At 40.8% G+C, this 16534-nt stretch overlaps 1 protein-coding gene across 1 annotated transcript in view; it reads left to right on the forward strand.

The window, feature by feature from the left end:
* The first annotated feature begins 1278 nt into the window (after positions 1 to 1278).
* The window catches only part of FBXO22 (F-box protein 22), a 30277-nt gene continuing 15021 nt past the window's right edge, over positions 1279 to 16534 (forward strand). The window contains exons 1-5 of the mRNA XM_003275467.4: positions 1279 to 1520; positions 1897 to 2035; positions 10603 to 10690; positions 11513 to 11608; positions 14624 to 14788. Of these exons, the coding sequence (XP_003275515.1) occupies positions 1381 to 1520; positions 1897 to 2035; positions 10603 to 10690; positions 11513 to 11608; positions 14624 to 14788 (628 nt within the window). The 5' untranslated portion in view covers positions 1279 to 1380. The remainder of the gene's footprint in view (positions 1521 to 1896; positions 2036 to 10602; positions 10691 to 11512; positions 11609 to 14623; positions 14789 to 16534) is intronic.

Here is a 16534-nt window from a genome sequence, read left to right on the forward strand (position 1 = left end):
ACAGTGTCATATTATCCACCAGTGGGGGAAGGAGGATTTGGGAAATAATTGTTTTCCATAAAAATATTTCGTTAATGTATAACATTTTTTAAAAAGTATTAAGATGTTCTAATTTTTAATATGGTAAATATTGATAGGCATAACACACATAAACTATTGGTCGTGTCAATATTTTAGGGTGTAAAGGGTCCTGAGGCCATAATGAGAACTGCTAATTTAGACCAAGTTTCTGCCCAAGATCTGGCGATCAAATCAGGGCTCCCTTAGGAAGGAATTGGCGGGAGGAATGGATGTTAGGTGGAGATGAACCTGTGTCTGCTGTGCTTCCATTTCTTGGTGGTTCTCGGTTTGAGCATGCATCAGAATCGCCATAAAGTTTGTTAAAACAGATTGCTGGGCCTCACCCCCAGTGTCTGATTCGGGAGGTCTGGGATAAGGACCGGGAATGTGCTAAAACTTAGTAGTTTCCAGGTGAATCTAATGTCCCTGGCGGGGAACTGGTGCACAGCTTGGGGTGTGCTTCACAGCAATCATCTCACTCAGCTACCTTAGAATGGCAGGTGCTGTTTGTGCCATTTTACTCATTTGAAACTTTAAACCTGAAGATTACAACGAGTTAACTAAGTTTACAAGGAATAAAGGCAGTAATTTTCACTAAGACAATTTTTTGAAAGCAAACGTCCGTTCAAAAATTGAGCTTATGCTATTTAAACAGGCATTGGGACTATGAAGAGCAATAAGCACTACCTAGTCCCTGCAAGGAATTTGTGAATTAGAGAAAGATGTAAACTCAGAAATATGGCGGTGCCGGGGCAGTGAGAGGCACAGGCACAGAGGAATAATTTATTTTCACTGCAGGAGGCCTCCTAGAAAGTTGCCAGGCGCGGTGGCTCATGCCTGTAATTCCAGCACCTTGGGAGGCCCAGGCGGCAGTATCGCTTGAGCCCTGGAGTTTGAGACCAGCCTGGAGAGCATAAGGAAACCCGTCTCTACAAAAAAATACAAAAATTAGCTGGGCGTGGGGGCGGGAGCTTGTAGTTAAAGCTACGAGGGAGGCTGAGGAGGGAGGATCGCTTGAGCCTGGGAGGTAGAAGTTGCAGTGAGCAGAGGCCGCGCCACTCCACTCCCGCCTGGCCACAGCATTAGACCCAGTCTCGAAAATGAAGAAAACAGTTCCGAGCGTATTACGGAACGGGTGCCTTCAACCTCGGAGTACGGGCTCCAGGCCAGCGAACGCACCGGCGTTGCCACGCCCACCTTCCCCGTCCAGCCGGAAGTGGCGCGGACGCCTGCTCAGTGTGCGCGGCCGGGCAACCCTATGCTGGCGTAATCGGGTTCCTCCGAGCCGCCGTAGGACTGGTTCCGGCGGGCTGGCGAGGAATGGAGGCTGTGGGCTGTTGCGGCGACTGCCGCGGCTCCTCCGTAGACCCACGGAGCACCTTCGTGTTGAGTAACCTGGCGGAGGTGGTGGAGCGTGTGCTCACCTTCCTGCCTGCCAAGGCATTGCTGCGGGTGGCCTGGTGAGGAGAGGAGGCGGAGGCGGGAAGCTTGCCTTGGGACACACCGTGTCCCAGGCTGGCGGGATGGGGAGCGACCCTGGGGACCCAGGGCCGTCCTCGGCTCCCTCGCCCTCCTTGAGGTCACCCCCTACCCGCGAAGTATCTCCCAGCCGTGGTGCCCCGGGGGGACTTCCCTGAGGGGCGAAGTTCCCCTTAAGGTTTCCTCCACATCTGGCTCTCCTTCCGAACCAGCGCCCTGACTGATACCTACCTACCCCGGGGACTTTGGATCCCGCAGGGATCTCCTGCAGCTGCGCCAGCGGGTGGGGGTTTGTGAGCTGTGGGAGAGACGAAAATGAACGTCCGTTCGCAATCCTTTGTGCATTTGCGTCCCCAGCGTGTGCCGCTTATGGAGGGAGTGTGTACGCAGAGTATTGCGGACCCATCGGAGCGTAACCTGGATCTCCGCAGGCCTGGCCGAGGCCGGCCACCTGGAGAGGCATTGCTTGGTTCGCGTGGTAGCAGAGGAGCTTGAGGCAAGTAGCAAGGGGTGTCATGCACAATCATTTGCAGGTTGGTGTTTCAGTCTTTGAGAACTATTTTTTTTAAATCCCAGTTTTGTTAATTCAAGGAACATCTTCTTGTGCCGTGAAAAGATTTTGTAAACATCAGTTTTAGTGACTACACGGTAAGGGTGTGTCATGATTTATTTGACCGTTCATCAAATGTTGGGCCTTTTTTTTTTTAGACGTAGTCTCGCTCTGTCGCCCAGGCTGGAGGGCAGTGGCGCGATCTCGGCTCACCGCAAGCTCCGCCTCCCGGGTTCACGCCATTCTCCTGCCTCAGCCTCCCGTGTAGCTGGGACTACAGGCGTCCTCCACCACGCCCGGCTAATTTTTTGTATTTTTAGTAGAGACGGGGTTTCACCGTGTTAGCCAGAATGGTCTCGATCTTCTGACCTCGGGATCCGCCCCCATCGGCCTTCCGAAGTGCTGGGATTACAGGCGTGAGCCACCGCGCCCGGCACGTTGGGCCTTTTAAGTATCTACATTTTCACTATTAACAACAACGCTGTGCAGAATCTTCTCTTCACCTGCTTCCCTTGAAGCAAGTTTTTGTTGTCTGTTTTACCGGGAAGACAACTGGGTGTGTCTTGCTCAGTGAGCACACCTAGAAAGCCAAGAACCAAACTTAAAGCCAAATATTTCAACTTCCGATCCTGTACTCTTTTGCTTCGCTGGCCCCCAACTTCAAAAGGGGAGCCAACACCTGGAGAGATGAAGACTCGAACTGTGGAGTCGGAGGGGCTGCAGGGTGTACCATCTCTGGGGAGTGGAAGGGAACCATTTGACAGTAAAGTGCCAACCTGCTGCTCTGTCACTCTATTTACTTTAGTACGGCTTACAGACAGACATAACTACGGTGCAGCCGTCATAATCAGGAAATTATCACTGATACATTTCTACCATTTTATCCTCAGACTCGGTTCAGATTTTGCCAGTTGTCCCAGTAAGGTTCTTCATGGCAAAAAGATCTGTTCCCAATTGCAAGTTGCTCTAAGTAAGTCATGTTTCTTTAATCTCCTTTGATCTGGAACAGTTTCTCAAGCTTTGCTTGATTTTTCCCAATCTTGACACTGGAAAATTCCAGGCTATTTTGTAGAACATCCATCAATTGTGTCTTTGGCAGGAAATAATCACAGAAGTGATGCTATGCTTTTTTCACGGCATCCTTTAGGTGGCATGTGATTTCCATTTGTCTCATTATTGGTGGTATTACCTTTGATTACTCAGTTAAGGTGATGCTTGCCAAGTGTCTTCACTAAAATCACTCTTCTGCTGTAATGATTGTTTTGTGAAGAGATCATTTAAAACTATGTAAATATCGTCTTCATTTATTTATTTATATCTGTACACTCTCGGAGTCTTATTTAATTCAGTGGGATATAATCTGTTACTGTATTTTGGTGCTCAAATTACCCCTCTCACCCCTTAGTTTGGCTAGTGGGAGTTCCTTCAGGCTGGCTTCAGTGTCTTTTTAGAGATGACTCCATTATCTTTGAGCACTTTTCTTGTTTTCTGGCACAAGATGTTCTAAGCTTGTTTTGGGTTTTACCTGCTTTGGTCCTGGAATTGGCCATTAAGCCCTGGCTCCTTTTGATGGAGTGTGGTATTTAGAAATCAAGGTCTAGACTCTGTAAACATACTCCTTGGCATTGAGGGATTTGCTGCTCCAAAGCCCAGTCATTAGAGCCAAGGAATATAAGTATGTATATACATGCATGTGTAAGTATATACATTAGTATATGCATATACACACGTTTACAATTATATTTCTATATACATGTGGAAGCTCATGAGTTCACACAGGTGCACCCTTTTCGAATCAAACGCAGGATGCTTTCTAGTTTTGTCTCTGCTCATATTTGTACCTCCCTTTTGGGCAAAGGGAAACCTGGTTCTCATCATTCTTAATGTATTTAGATATTACATCAATGCCCCATATGTAACCAGTCTTCTGTTTCCCCCTTCCTTGGGTGGTCTTTCTCCTTACCTTGTTTGGGCTCTGGAACTCTCATTCCAGGGAGCTGGCCAGTATCCAAAGGCAGGCTTGTAGAAAACTTGTCTCTCTGGCACTTTGTCCCAACTCTTGCCATTTTCCCAGAAGTTTATCATTTGGAAAAATTCAAAATGCAAGCAGATTTCCTCAAAGGTGTTCTCTGGAGCATCGTTTATAATAAGGGATACTAAAAACCTAATGTTAATCTAATAAAGCTATTAAATTATAGACTGCAAGTGCATTAATGACAAGAGAAAATGTTGATTTTAAAAGTGAAAACAGATTATGAAATTATATATTTAGTATCATCTGAATTATTAAAGACAAAAAAGGGGGAGTAGAAAAGAAAGCCAAAATGTTAGCTTTTTTTTCCATTTAATGTTTTTAGAAAGTTTTCTATGGTCATCGTTTTCAAATTTTTACGACAGCAGGCATGATTTTTCTATAGCTTTAAGAGTTTATACATTGTAGTGGCTGTTAATAGCCAGACAGACTTAGGTGTGAACCATAGCTTTGGCATATACCAGTGGTGTGACTTTGAAAAAGCTACTCAACCTCTCTGAGCCTCAGGTGCTATCTCCATAAGATGAAAAGAAAAATAATAATTTTCCTATGCCCTTATACAGTTGTTGTAAGGATTAAATAATGAAAAGGTAATGCATATAACACATTACTTACAGTACCAGGAGCATAAGTTCTCAATAGATGTCTATTAAATATTCTTTTATTAGTATCATTATTAAAGTTCCCATAGTTACAGTAATGCCCTTAGAGGAGTTCCTCCATTGTAGTAAACTGCTGGTGAGACAAAAACATGAAAACTGTATCTAAATCATACATGCTGTTTGTGTTTTCCAAGTTATCTAGTGGACATGGGTACTTTTACAGCCATAAAGAAAGCTGATTTAACTTTTCTATTAGAAATATTTTAAAGTCTGCCAGGCACGGTGGCTCATGCCTATAATCCCAGCACTTTGGAAAGCTGAGGCAGGCAAATCACTTGAGGTCAGGAGTTAGAGAACAGCCTGGCCAACATGGTGAAACCCCATCTCCACTAAAAAAATATAAATATTTTAAAATATCAAATATATAAATAAAAATATTAAAGTACAAAAATTGGCTGGGCATGTTAGTGCAAACCTGTAATCGCAGCTACTTGGGTAGCTGAGGTACCAGAATCGCTTGAACCAGGGAGATGGAGTTTGCTTGAGCCGAGATTGCACCACTTCACTCCAGCCTGGGTGATAGAGTGAGACTGTGTATCAAAAAAAAAAAAAAAAAAGAAATATTTTAAAGTCCACCAAAGGCTTTATAAAACAGCTTGCCATTTGTAACTTCTTTGAACAGTGGAATGTGGTGCTAGCTGTCTTAACTGTGCTTCAAGAACATTTCATATTGAGGCTTGTTATGTCACTACTTTTAGTGTGAATTAGGAAGGAAAATTCAGCAATTGCTTTTCAGTGGGTGCCTCATAAAATCTCAGGACCAGACTTTTAATACTTGTTCAGGAGTAGGAAACCTGAGGCCTAAAAGCTTGATGAGAGTTATTCTGCTGGTTTGTGGCAGAGTTGCCACTGAGACCTAAATCTGTTTTTTGTTTTGTTTTGTTTTGTTTTTTGAGACAGAGTCTCGCCTGTCACCTATGCTGGAGTGCAGTGGCCCGATCTTGACTCAGTGCAACCTCCACCTTCCTAGTTCAAGTGATTGTCCTGCCTCAGCCTCCCGAGTAGTTGGGACTACAGGCGCACGCAACCATACTCGGTTAATTTTTGTATTTTTAGTAGAGATGGGGTTTCACCATGTTGGCCAGGCTGGTCTCACCCTGGCCTCAGGCAGTCCACCCACCGTGGCCTCCCAAAATGCTGATATTACAGGCGTGAGCCACTGTGCCTGGCCCGTAAATCTCTTTTTCTGTCTCTTTTACTCACTATACCAGGCATCACGGATTCAGATGACTTGAAAGTCGGGCAGGTAGCTGAAGAGGGTCAGGTAGCTCAACAGAGTGGTAGCACCATGGCAGTCTGGAAAGGCTTGCCTCCGTTTAGCCTTAGTTAAGAGGCACGTAGTCTAAGTGTTGCCAAAATGTCCAGTTTTTAAAAAGAATCTGGAAATCCACATTTTATGTAAAAATTCGGTGGAATTTTCAACATTGGCATTCAGTTTACATTTTCTGAAAATGCTGTGTGGACCAAGGAAACTATATCCGTAGGTCTTGGGCAGCCCTGGGCCCCACAGGCGATCATGCTATCTGTCTCTTTTATTAGTTTATCTATGTAGAATGTATTCTGAAACATCTTGGCATTCCCCCAAATTATAATGGATCAACTTTTTTTTTTTTCCATTTAACCAACAGTGAGGCTTTGCTATATCCTAAGTACTTCATTTTATTCTGGTAGTAAAAAATATTTGAAAATAGCTAGCTTAGAAAAATATATTCATCCTTTTCATTTAATTCAGCTGCTTTGCCGCTTGTCTTTAATTGGAAAGTTTAGTTGAAAACAGGTGAGTCTGAATAAGCCCAGCTCATAGGGGAGATAGGGCACAAACAAGATTAACTAGGGGTAAGGGATGTTGCATCTGAGGTCCAGAGTACTGAAGGAGTTTAGGAAAAGGTTTTGGAGAGGAGGTGGCACTTAAGGTGTCTCTAGACAGAAACAGTCTTAAGTTCCACAAGAACAGAGCAATAGAACATATGGGGAAGTGGGTGTGTCTGGATAATATTAATAGTAAGCTAAGGGGCTCTGAAGGAAGTCTTGCTGGCAAGCCTGGAAATGGAGGCTTAGAGTATTTGATTTGATAAGCAGTGAAAAGAGGAGTGATACAGCCTGTATACCTTCCCCAGTGCTGAGATTTTTCTGATACTGTGATGCCTGTTCAAATAAAGCAAGTGCATCTTTTGCTGGTACTTGATGTTTTTGTTCTAAGAGCTTCAGTTATCATTATGAAAATGAACTTTTTGAGGGCTGGTATGAAGAAATTATAGGTGTTTAGTAAACGAACTGAAAATGAAAGAGCATGAATGAAAAGTAAATGAGAAGTAGATTGACTCAGAATGCCAACATTGACCTGAAAGAAGGTAGGGTACCAGCAGTTTGGATGAGGTGATACTTTTTTTTTTTTAATTTCTGGGATACATGTGCAGAACGTGCAGGTTTGTTACATAGGTATACACGTGCCATGGTGGTTTGCTGCACCCATCAACCTGTCATCTACGTTAGGTATTTCTCCTAATGCTATCCCTTCCCTAATCCCCCACTCCCTGAAACACCCTGATGTGTGATGTTACCTTCCCTGTGTCCATGTGTTCTCGTTGTTCAACTCCCACTTATGAATGAGAACATGTGACATTTGGTTTTCTGTTCCTGTGTTAGTTTGCTGAAAATGATGGTTTCCAGCTTCATCCATGTCCCTGCAAAGGACATGAACGCATCCTTTTTTATGGCTGCATAGTATTCCATGGTGTATCTGTGCAACATTTTCTTCATCCAGTCTATCATTGATGGGCATTTGAGTTGGTTTCAAGTCTTTGCTATTGTGAATAGTGCTGCAGTAAACATGCATATGCATGTGTCTTTATAGTAGAATGATTTATAATCCTTTGGATATATACCCAGTAATGGGATTGCTGGGCCAAATGGTATTTCTCTTTCTAGATCCTTGAGGAATCACCACACTGTCTTCCATAATGGTTGAACTAATTTGCACTCCCACCAACAGTGTGAAAGTGTTCCTGTTTCTCCATATCCTCTCCAGCATCTGTTGTTTCCTGACCTTTTAATGATCGCCACTCTAACTGGCATGAGATGGTATCTCATTTTGGTTTTGATTTGCATTTCTCTAATGACCAGTGATGATGACCTTTTTTTCATATGTTTGTTGGCCGCATAAATGTCTTCTTTTGAGAAGTGTCTGTTCATATCCCTCGCCCACTTTTTGATGGGGTTGTTTTTTTCTTCAAATTTGTTTAAGTTCCTTGTAGATTCTGGATATTAGCCCTTTGTCAGATGGATAGATTGCAAAAATTTTCTCCCATTCTGTAGGTTGCCTGTTCACTCTGATGATAGTTTCTTTTGCTGTGCAGAAGCTCCTTAGTTTAATTAGCTCCCATTTGTCAATTTTGGCTTTTGTTGCCATTGCTTTTGGTGTTTTAGTCATGAAGTCTTTGCCCATGCCTATGTCCTGAATGGTATTGCCTAGATGTTCTTCTAGGGTTTTTATGGTTTTAGGTGTTACATTTAAGTCTTTAATCCATCTTGAGTTAATTTTTGTATAAGGTGTAAGGAAGGGGTCCAGTTTTAGTTTTCTGCATATGGCTAGCCAGTTTTCTGAACACCATTTATTAAATCGTGAATCCTATTCCTATTGCTTGTTTTGTCAGGTTTGTCAAAGATCAGATGGTTGTAGATGTGTGGTGTTATTTCTGAGGCCTCTGTTCTGTTCCATTGGTCTGTATATCTGTTTTGGTACCAGTACCATACTGTTTTGGTTACTGTAGTCTTGTAGTACAGTTTGAAGTCAGGTAGCATGACGCCTCCAGCTTTTTTCTTTTTGGTTAGAATTGTCCTGGCTATACAGGCTCTTTATTGGTTCCATATGAAATTTAAAGTAGTTGTTTCTCATTCTGTGAAGAAAGTCAATGGTAGCCTGATGGGGACAGCATTGAATCTCTAAATTACTTTGGGCAGTATGGCCATTTTCACGATATTGATTCTTCCTATCCATGAGCATGGAATGTTTTTCCATTTGTTTGTGTCCTCTCTTATTTCCTTGAGCAGTGGTTTGTAGTTCTCCTTGAAGAGGTCCTTCACATCCCTTTAAGTTGTATTCCTAGGTATTTTATTCTCTTAGTAGCAATTGTGAATGGGAGTTCACTCATGATTTGGCTTTCTGTTTGTCTGTTATTGGTGTTTAGAAATGCTTGTGATTTTTGCACATTGATTTTGTATCCTGAGACTTTGCTGAAGTTGCTTGTCAGCTTAAGGAGATTTTGGGCTGAGATGACTGGGTTTTCTAAATATACAATCATGTCATCTGCAAACAGAGACAATTTGACTTCCTCTCTTCCTATTTGAATACCCTTTCTTTCTTTCTTTTGCTTTATTGCCCTGGCCGGAACCTCCAATACTATGTTGAATAGGAGTGGTGAGAGAGGGCATCTTTGTCTTGTGCCGGTTTTCAAAAAGAATGCTTCCAGCTTTTACCCATCTAGTATGATATTGGCTGTGGGTTTGTCATAAATAGCTCTTATTATTTTGAGATACGTTCCATCAATACCTAGTTTATTGAGAGTTTTTAGCATGAAGGGGTGTTGAATTTTATCAAAGGTCTTTTCTGCATCTATTGAGATACTCGTGGTTTTGGTCATTGGTTCTGTTTATATGATGTATGTTTATATGTTTATATGACATGTATTGATTTGCATATGTTGAACCAGCCTTGCATCCCAGGGATGTAGCCAACTTGATTGTGGTAGATAAGCTTTTTGATGTGCTGCTGGATTCGGTTTGCTAATATTTTATTGAGGATTTTCACATCGATATTCATCAGGGATATTGGCCTGAAATTTTCTTTTTTTATTGTGTCTCTGCCAGGTTTTGGTATCAGGATGATGCTGGCCTCATAAAATGAGTTAGGGATGAGTCCCTCTTTTTCTATTGTTTGGAATAGTTTCAAAAGGAATGGTATTAGTTCCTCTTTGTACCTTTGGTAGAATTCGGCTGTGAATTCGTCTGGTCTTGGGCTTTTTTTGGTTTGTAGGCTATTAATTACTGCCTCAATTTCAGAACTTGTTATTGGTCTATACAGGAATTCGACTTCTTCCTGGTTTAGTGTTTGGAGGGGTATGTGTCCAGGAATTTATCCATTTCTTCTAGATTTTCTAGTTTATTTGCATAGAGGTGTTTATGGTATTCTCTGATGGTAGTCTGTATTTCTGTGGGATCAGTGGTGATATCCCCTTTATCATTTTTTATTGTGTGTATTTGATTCTTCTCTCTCTTCTTCTTTATTAGTCTGGCTAGCAGTCTATCTATTTTGTTGATCTTTTCAAAAAAACCAGCTCCTGGATTCATTGAGTTTTTGAAGGATTTTTCTTGTCTCTGTCTCCTTCAGTTCTTGTCTGATCTTAGTTATTTCTTGCCTTCTGCTAGCTTTTGAATTTGTTTGCTCTTGCTTCTCTAGTTCTTTTAATTGTGATGTTAGGGTGTCAATTTTAGATCTTTCCTGCTTTCTCCTGTGTGCATTTAGTGCTATAAATTTCCCTCTAAACAGTGCTTTAGCTGTGTCCCAGAGATTCTGGTACGTTGTGTCTTTGTTCTCATTGGTTTCAAAGAACCTCTTTATTTCTGCCTTCATTTTGTTATTTGCCCAGTAGTCATTCAGGAGCAGGTTGTTCAGTTACCATGTAGTTGTGCGGTTTTGATTGAGTTTCTTAATCCTGAGTTCTAATTTGATTGCACTGTGGACTGGGTGGTACTTTAAGGGACTATGCAGAAGCACTCATGGATTCATGAGATCCAATTCCAATTTTTTTTTTCCTTTGCAGAATGTTCGCATCTTACCACATACAGTTCTTTACATGGCTGATTCAGAAACTTTCATTAGTCTGGAAGAGTGTCGTGGCCATAAGAGAGGTAAATATCAAAAGAAAAGCTTTTGTTTCTGTTTTTTTATCATGTGCCTTCTGTTTGGAGTTCAATATTGTACTTGTCCTGAGAGTTAACTGACTTTCTGAGGCTCTGGGACTGCCACCTGTAGTATGCATCAATATATCTATCTTTGAACCTTGAGGAAACCTTTCTGCTTCAGATTGATTTCTAAACCTTGTAGTGCAATTGAAACAAATTCGTTAGAAAGGTGTTTTTCTCAATTTGAGATGCTTTAATTCTCCAGGCACTTTTTATTATTAAAACAGGTTGTATGACTTTGGCTATTCAGGCCTTTTACTGTATTGGAACATGAGGTCCCATTTACCAAAGTTATGTAGAGAAACGGTGCATTTTTAGCTTGCTGAAGGAAAAGGTAGAATGGGTATCCAAGATGGGCACACTTAGGTCCCAAGTTAGACTTAGATAATGGATTCTCATTGTTTAATTTGAATCCAGGTGACTGTTGATGCAAATAGTAGTTATGCTGCAATATCAGCTGAACAGAAAGGTACAATAGCAAGTCTAAAATTCAGCTGTTACTGCTAAATTTGACATCACTGGGGCAAAAGCAATATATGAACAGAGGGGAAAGGCAGACTAGTGGTGCAAAAGATCAGATTTATAATTTAAAAGCCAGGACCAAAACAGGTAAAGTGTTTGTTTTAATCAATGCTTTTAGATGTTTATTTAGAGCATTCTCGTGTTAAGTGACTTAAATATTTCCAGTATTTGCTTTTTTACTTTTTCATTCTCAGATTTGACTTTAAATGGATGATATTTAATCATTTTGCTACTGTATTTTTACAGCAAGGAAAAGAACTAGTATGGAAACAGCACTTGCCCTTGAGAAGCTATTCCCCAAACAATGCCAAGTCCTTGGGATTGTGACCCCAGGAATTGTAGGTGAGATAAATTAGCAACTTGATGATTTCTTCCTTGCATTAATGTGGGGTCCTTTGGATTGGTGAGTTATTTTTAGCTTAGAACCACATTTCTATTTGTGTCCATCTAAAATACAATAAAGTCAGTCATATTTACCATGGCATTATATTTGCCTTATATTAATGTTTATTAAGTTATTGTGGTATTTCTCATCTGAAGGCTACCTGTATAATGCATATCCAGTAGTCATTCATAAGAGGGGAAAGATCTTATTCTGCCTCCCTCCAAATTAGGAAGTATTTGTGGGCATTTTCAGAGTTTTGTCAGTTCAAGCAGTATTGTGTCTGGTGGGTAGGGGTGAGATGGGGCTGGGATTAGGAGCAAAGATGGGCCTTATTAGGAGACTTCTGTTTCTCTGCTTTGGTACCACTCTTCGACGTTTATAGCATGAGGTTGTGCCCCTTTCCATGCTTGATTGCTGCTGGTGAGTTTTTGCCGGTTTTTATTATTTTTGATTCTTTTCTGTAGTTAATTGGGGGAGGAAAGATTCTGTTGAGGCAGTAATGGTGCAATGGTTAGATACCTGGATTGGAATGCCGGCTCTACCGCGTAGTATCTGTATGACTTTGAGCAAGTTACCTAACTTCATGGGGCTTCACTGTCCTCATCAAGGAAGTGGGGATGATGACAGTAGTACCTTCCTTGGAGGGTTGTGAGAATTAAATGAGTTAACACTTGTAAAGCATTTACAATAGAGATACACAGAAAGCAGTAAGTAAATGTTAGCTGTCATTTATTTATTGTTTTTGAGATGGAGTTTCACTCTTGTTGCCAAAGTTGGAGTGCAATGGTGTGATCTCCACTCCCTGCAACTTTTGCCTCCTGGATTCAAGCGATTCTCCTGCCTCAGCCTCCCAAGTAGCTGAGATCACAGGCACCCGCCACCACCACACCTGGCTAATTTTTGTATTTTTAGTAGAAACTGGGTTTCACCACGTTGGCCAGGCTGGTCTCAAACTCCTGACCTCAGATGATCCACTGCCTCAGCCTCCCAAAGTGCTGGGATTACAGGCATGAGCCACCGCACCCGGCTGCTGTTATGTTTTTTTGTTCCAACTCAGTAGTACTCTACTGAGAATTGTCATTTTTAATCTTCACTGAAAGATTTTTGATCTGAATTTGAGTCTTGTACAGTGAGGTAGAAAGAATTTCACATGTTTACAAATGAATATTATTTGTTCAGTTGCTCTAGCTTTGGTTTCTAAAGGGCTTAACATTTTTTTTAAAAAAAGAGTTTATTTCTTTTTGGCCGGGTGTGGTGGCTCACACCTGTAATCCCAGCACTTTAGGAGGCCGAGGCAGGCGGATCACTTCAAGTCAGCCTGGCCAACATGGCAAAACCCCATCTCTACTAAAAAATATAAAAATTGGCCAGGTGCAGTGGCTCACGTCTGTGGTCCCAGCACTTTGGGAGGCCGAGGTGGGTGGATCATGAGGTCAGGAGTTCAAGAGCAGCCTGGCCGACATGGTAAAACCCCATCTCTACTAAAAATACAAAAATTAGCCAGGCATAGTGGCGGGCACCTATAATCCCAGCTGCTCAGTAGGCTAAGGCAGGAGAATTGCTTGAGCCCAGGAGGCAGAGGTTGCGGTGAGCCGAGATCACGCCATTGCACACCAGTCTGGATGATAAAGCAAGACTCTGTCTCAAAAAAAAAAAAGTAAAAATTAGCTGGGCATGGTGGCTCATGCCTGTAATTCCAGCTACATGGGAGGCTGAGGCAGGAGAATTGTTGGGAACCGGGAGGCAGAGGTTGCACCAGTTCATTCCAGCCTGGGTGACAGAGTGAGACTCTGTCTCCAAAAAAAAAAAAAAAAAAGTTTATTTCTTTTTTTATACTAGTAATAGTTATTTTTAGAAAAAAAAATCAGAAGATTCAGATAAGCAAAAGCACCTTTAAGCACCACAGAGTTAACCACCACTCTTATGATGTTAACCTTTATTTATATATGTATGTAAATATAAAAAACCAGAATACAGAATACAATTTTCTGTAGACTTGTAACCTACTGTGTTAGTCTACTAGGGCTACCATAACAAAATACCACAGACTGGGTGGCTTAAACAACGGAAGCTTATTTTCTCACAGTTTGGGAGGCTAGAAGTCCAAGATCGGGGATGGTCTCTCTGAAGCTTACTTACAGCTGCTCTCTCACTGTGTTCTCATGTGGCCTTTCCTCATACATAAGCATGCCTGCTGTCTCTTCCTCTTCTTCTCAGGACACTAGTCCTGTTGGATTAGGGTCCTACCCTTGTGACCTCATTTAATCTTAACTATCTCTTTAAAGGCCTTATCTCCAAATATAGTCACATAGGGGGTTAGGGCTTAAACATGAATTTGGGGTAGGCAGTAGGGAGGGGATGACACAGTTCAATCTGTAATATCTACCTGTAAAATTCAGAGCATATTACAAGCATATTTCCTTGTCTATAAATATATATTTGTCATCATTTTAATGGCTATATTCTATGATACCAGTGTAACTTTTAACTGAATACCAGTGTGGGACATTCAGGTTTTTTCTTTTTATTTTCTATTTGAAATTATGTGATAAAATACTTGGGTATATATATACTTTATATAATTCTCAAATATTTTTAGGGTAAACTTTTAAAAATTGGAATTGTTGTGAAAGTATATTTACTCCCCCCCAACTTTTTAATTTGAAAAATATGGAGAAGTTGAAAGAATAATAGAATAGCATGATAAATACCCATATACCCTTTATCTAGTTTAGCAGTTAAAAAAATTTTGCAACATTTGTTTTTTCTCACTTTGCTTATAAAAAATTTCTTTCTGAACCATTTGAAAGTTAAATGGCAAATATCATGACACTACACCCTAAAACTGTTAAAGCTGAAAAACTTTTACTCAGATAGTGGCTTGTTAGCTTGATGATTATCTTAGTGACCCAAACTGTAGTTATCTAGTTTTTACTGACTCTATTGGTGAAACTGTTTAACTTTTTCTCTAGTGACTCCAATGGGATCAGGTAGCAATCGACCTCAGGAAATAGAAATTGGAGAATCTGGTTTTGCTTTATTATTCCCTCAAATTGAAGGAATAAAAATACAACCCTTTCATTTTATTAAGGATCCAAAGAATTTAACATTAGAAAGACATCAACTCACTGAAGTAGGTAAGTTACTTTTATTTATCATTAACTATAAAACTATAAAATAATAAAATTGCTCATTTTATTGATTAATTTTGTTTTCTTTTTAATTCTGGCTAGTTGGTGGATATTAGGTTCCTCTGGGAGAATCTGAATTAAGTACACCTGTTACTGGAGATGTGGCTAATTCAAACAGGTGATTCACAGAGGCCAGTATGATACATATTTGGTAGAATTGATTTACTTTTTAAATTATTTTACTTGCATTAAAGCCCAGGAGAACCAGAGATGAAAAATTTTTCAGAAATACTCTGTTGATGATAAACTTGTTTGTATTTAATTCTGAATTTTAAGGAATTCTTGCTCTAATAGTTTATTTCATTTTGTTCTATTTTTGTTTTGTTAACCTTTTTTTTTTATTCTAGTAACAAGCATTTTAGAAGTTTTTAGAAGATGCAGTAGTTCTTTGTGAACTAATTAGAAAGATGGGAACAAGTAAAGTGACCCTGATGAGTCTTAGGAAAGGTATGAGTTAAGGCAAGTCTATCAAGCAAGGGGTATGCTAGGAAACATCCTGCAGGTAGTGTGGATGGAGCCCTGAAGTGAATTTGAAGAGGTAAAGGGTTGGCTTAATGTCTAAGCTTGGATGGGAAAGCTTAACTTAATATAGTAAACAACAAACGAGTTACTCAAGGAAAGCAGCGTTTAGCCTTTTATCTACATCTGCAAATGAACTGATTGAATTCACTTCATTCATTAAAAATCACTGTTAAAAATCACTGTTGGCATAAAGGCTATTCAGTGGTAACACCTCATTTATGCATAGGTCAGGCAGCCTGTAGAGATAAACCTCTGTTATTTGAAATGGGACTTAAACCAGCAGGAGTAAAAAAATAGTGTAGCAGCAAAGGTAAAATTTGTTTTACTGATGAGGAAAAAAAGGGGGTATACACATTGAGACTAGTTTTTACAACTATCCCTGACAGTGTGGAAAAAAAAGAACTTGCAAGTCGTTGGTGGATGGGAGGGGAAGCACAGAACAAGAGGCATTAGCAGCAGAGACTCAGCTGGGAGCCTCTTAATAATGTGGAAGAGGGTGGTCAGGTCAAGGTAGATGGTGGAAAGTCTCAACAGCCAGCTCTGCCGTGACACAGGGTAGTGTAGCTGTTAAGAATGCTGACTTAGAAATGAAATCAGTGTGTTGAAGAGATATCTGCACTCCCATGTTTATTGCAGCACTGTTCACAATAGCTAGGATATGGAATTAACCTAAGTGTGCATTAGCTGATGGTGGATAAAGAAAATGTGGTATATATACATAACAAAATACTCTTCTGCCATAAAGAAGGACATCCTGTCATTTGCACCAGCATGGATGAACTTGGAGGATGTTAAGTGAAATAAGCCAGGCCCAGAAAGACAAATAGTGCATGATCTCACTCATGTGTGGAGTCTAAAAATGTTGCTCTCATAGAAATATAGAGTTGAATGGCAGTCATCAGGGTCTGGGGTGGTTGGGAGGGGGTTTGGGGAGATGATGGTCAAAAGATACAAAATTCGTTTTGGAGGAATAAGTTCTCGAGGTCTATTGTACAACATGGAGACTATAGTCAGTGACCATGTATTCTTTTTTGTTTTGTTTTGTTTTGTTTTGTTTTGTTTTCTGTTTTGGAGACAGAGTCTCACTTTGTTGCCCAGGCTGGAGTGCAGTGGCATGATCTCAGCTCACTGCAACTTCTACTTCCTGGGTTCAAGGGTTCAAGTGATTGT

This window comes from Nomascus leucogenys, chromosome 6, assembly GCF_006542625.1.
Source record: "Nomascus leucogenys isolate Asia chromosome 6, Asia_NLE_v1, whole genome shotgun sequence".
NCBI lineage: Eukaryota > Metazoa > Chordata > Mammalia > Primates > Hylobatidae > Nomascus > Nomascus leucogenys.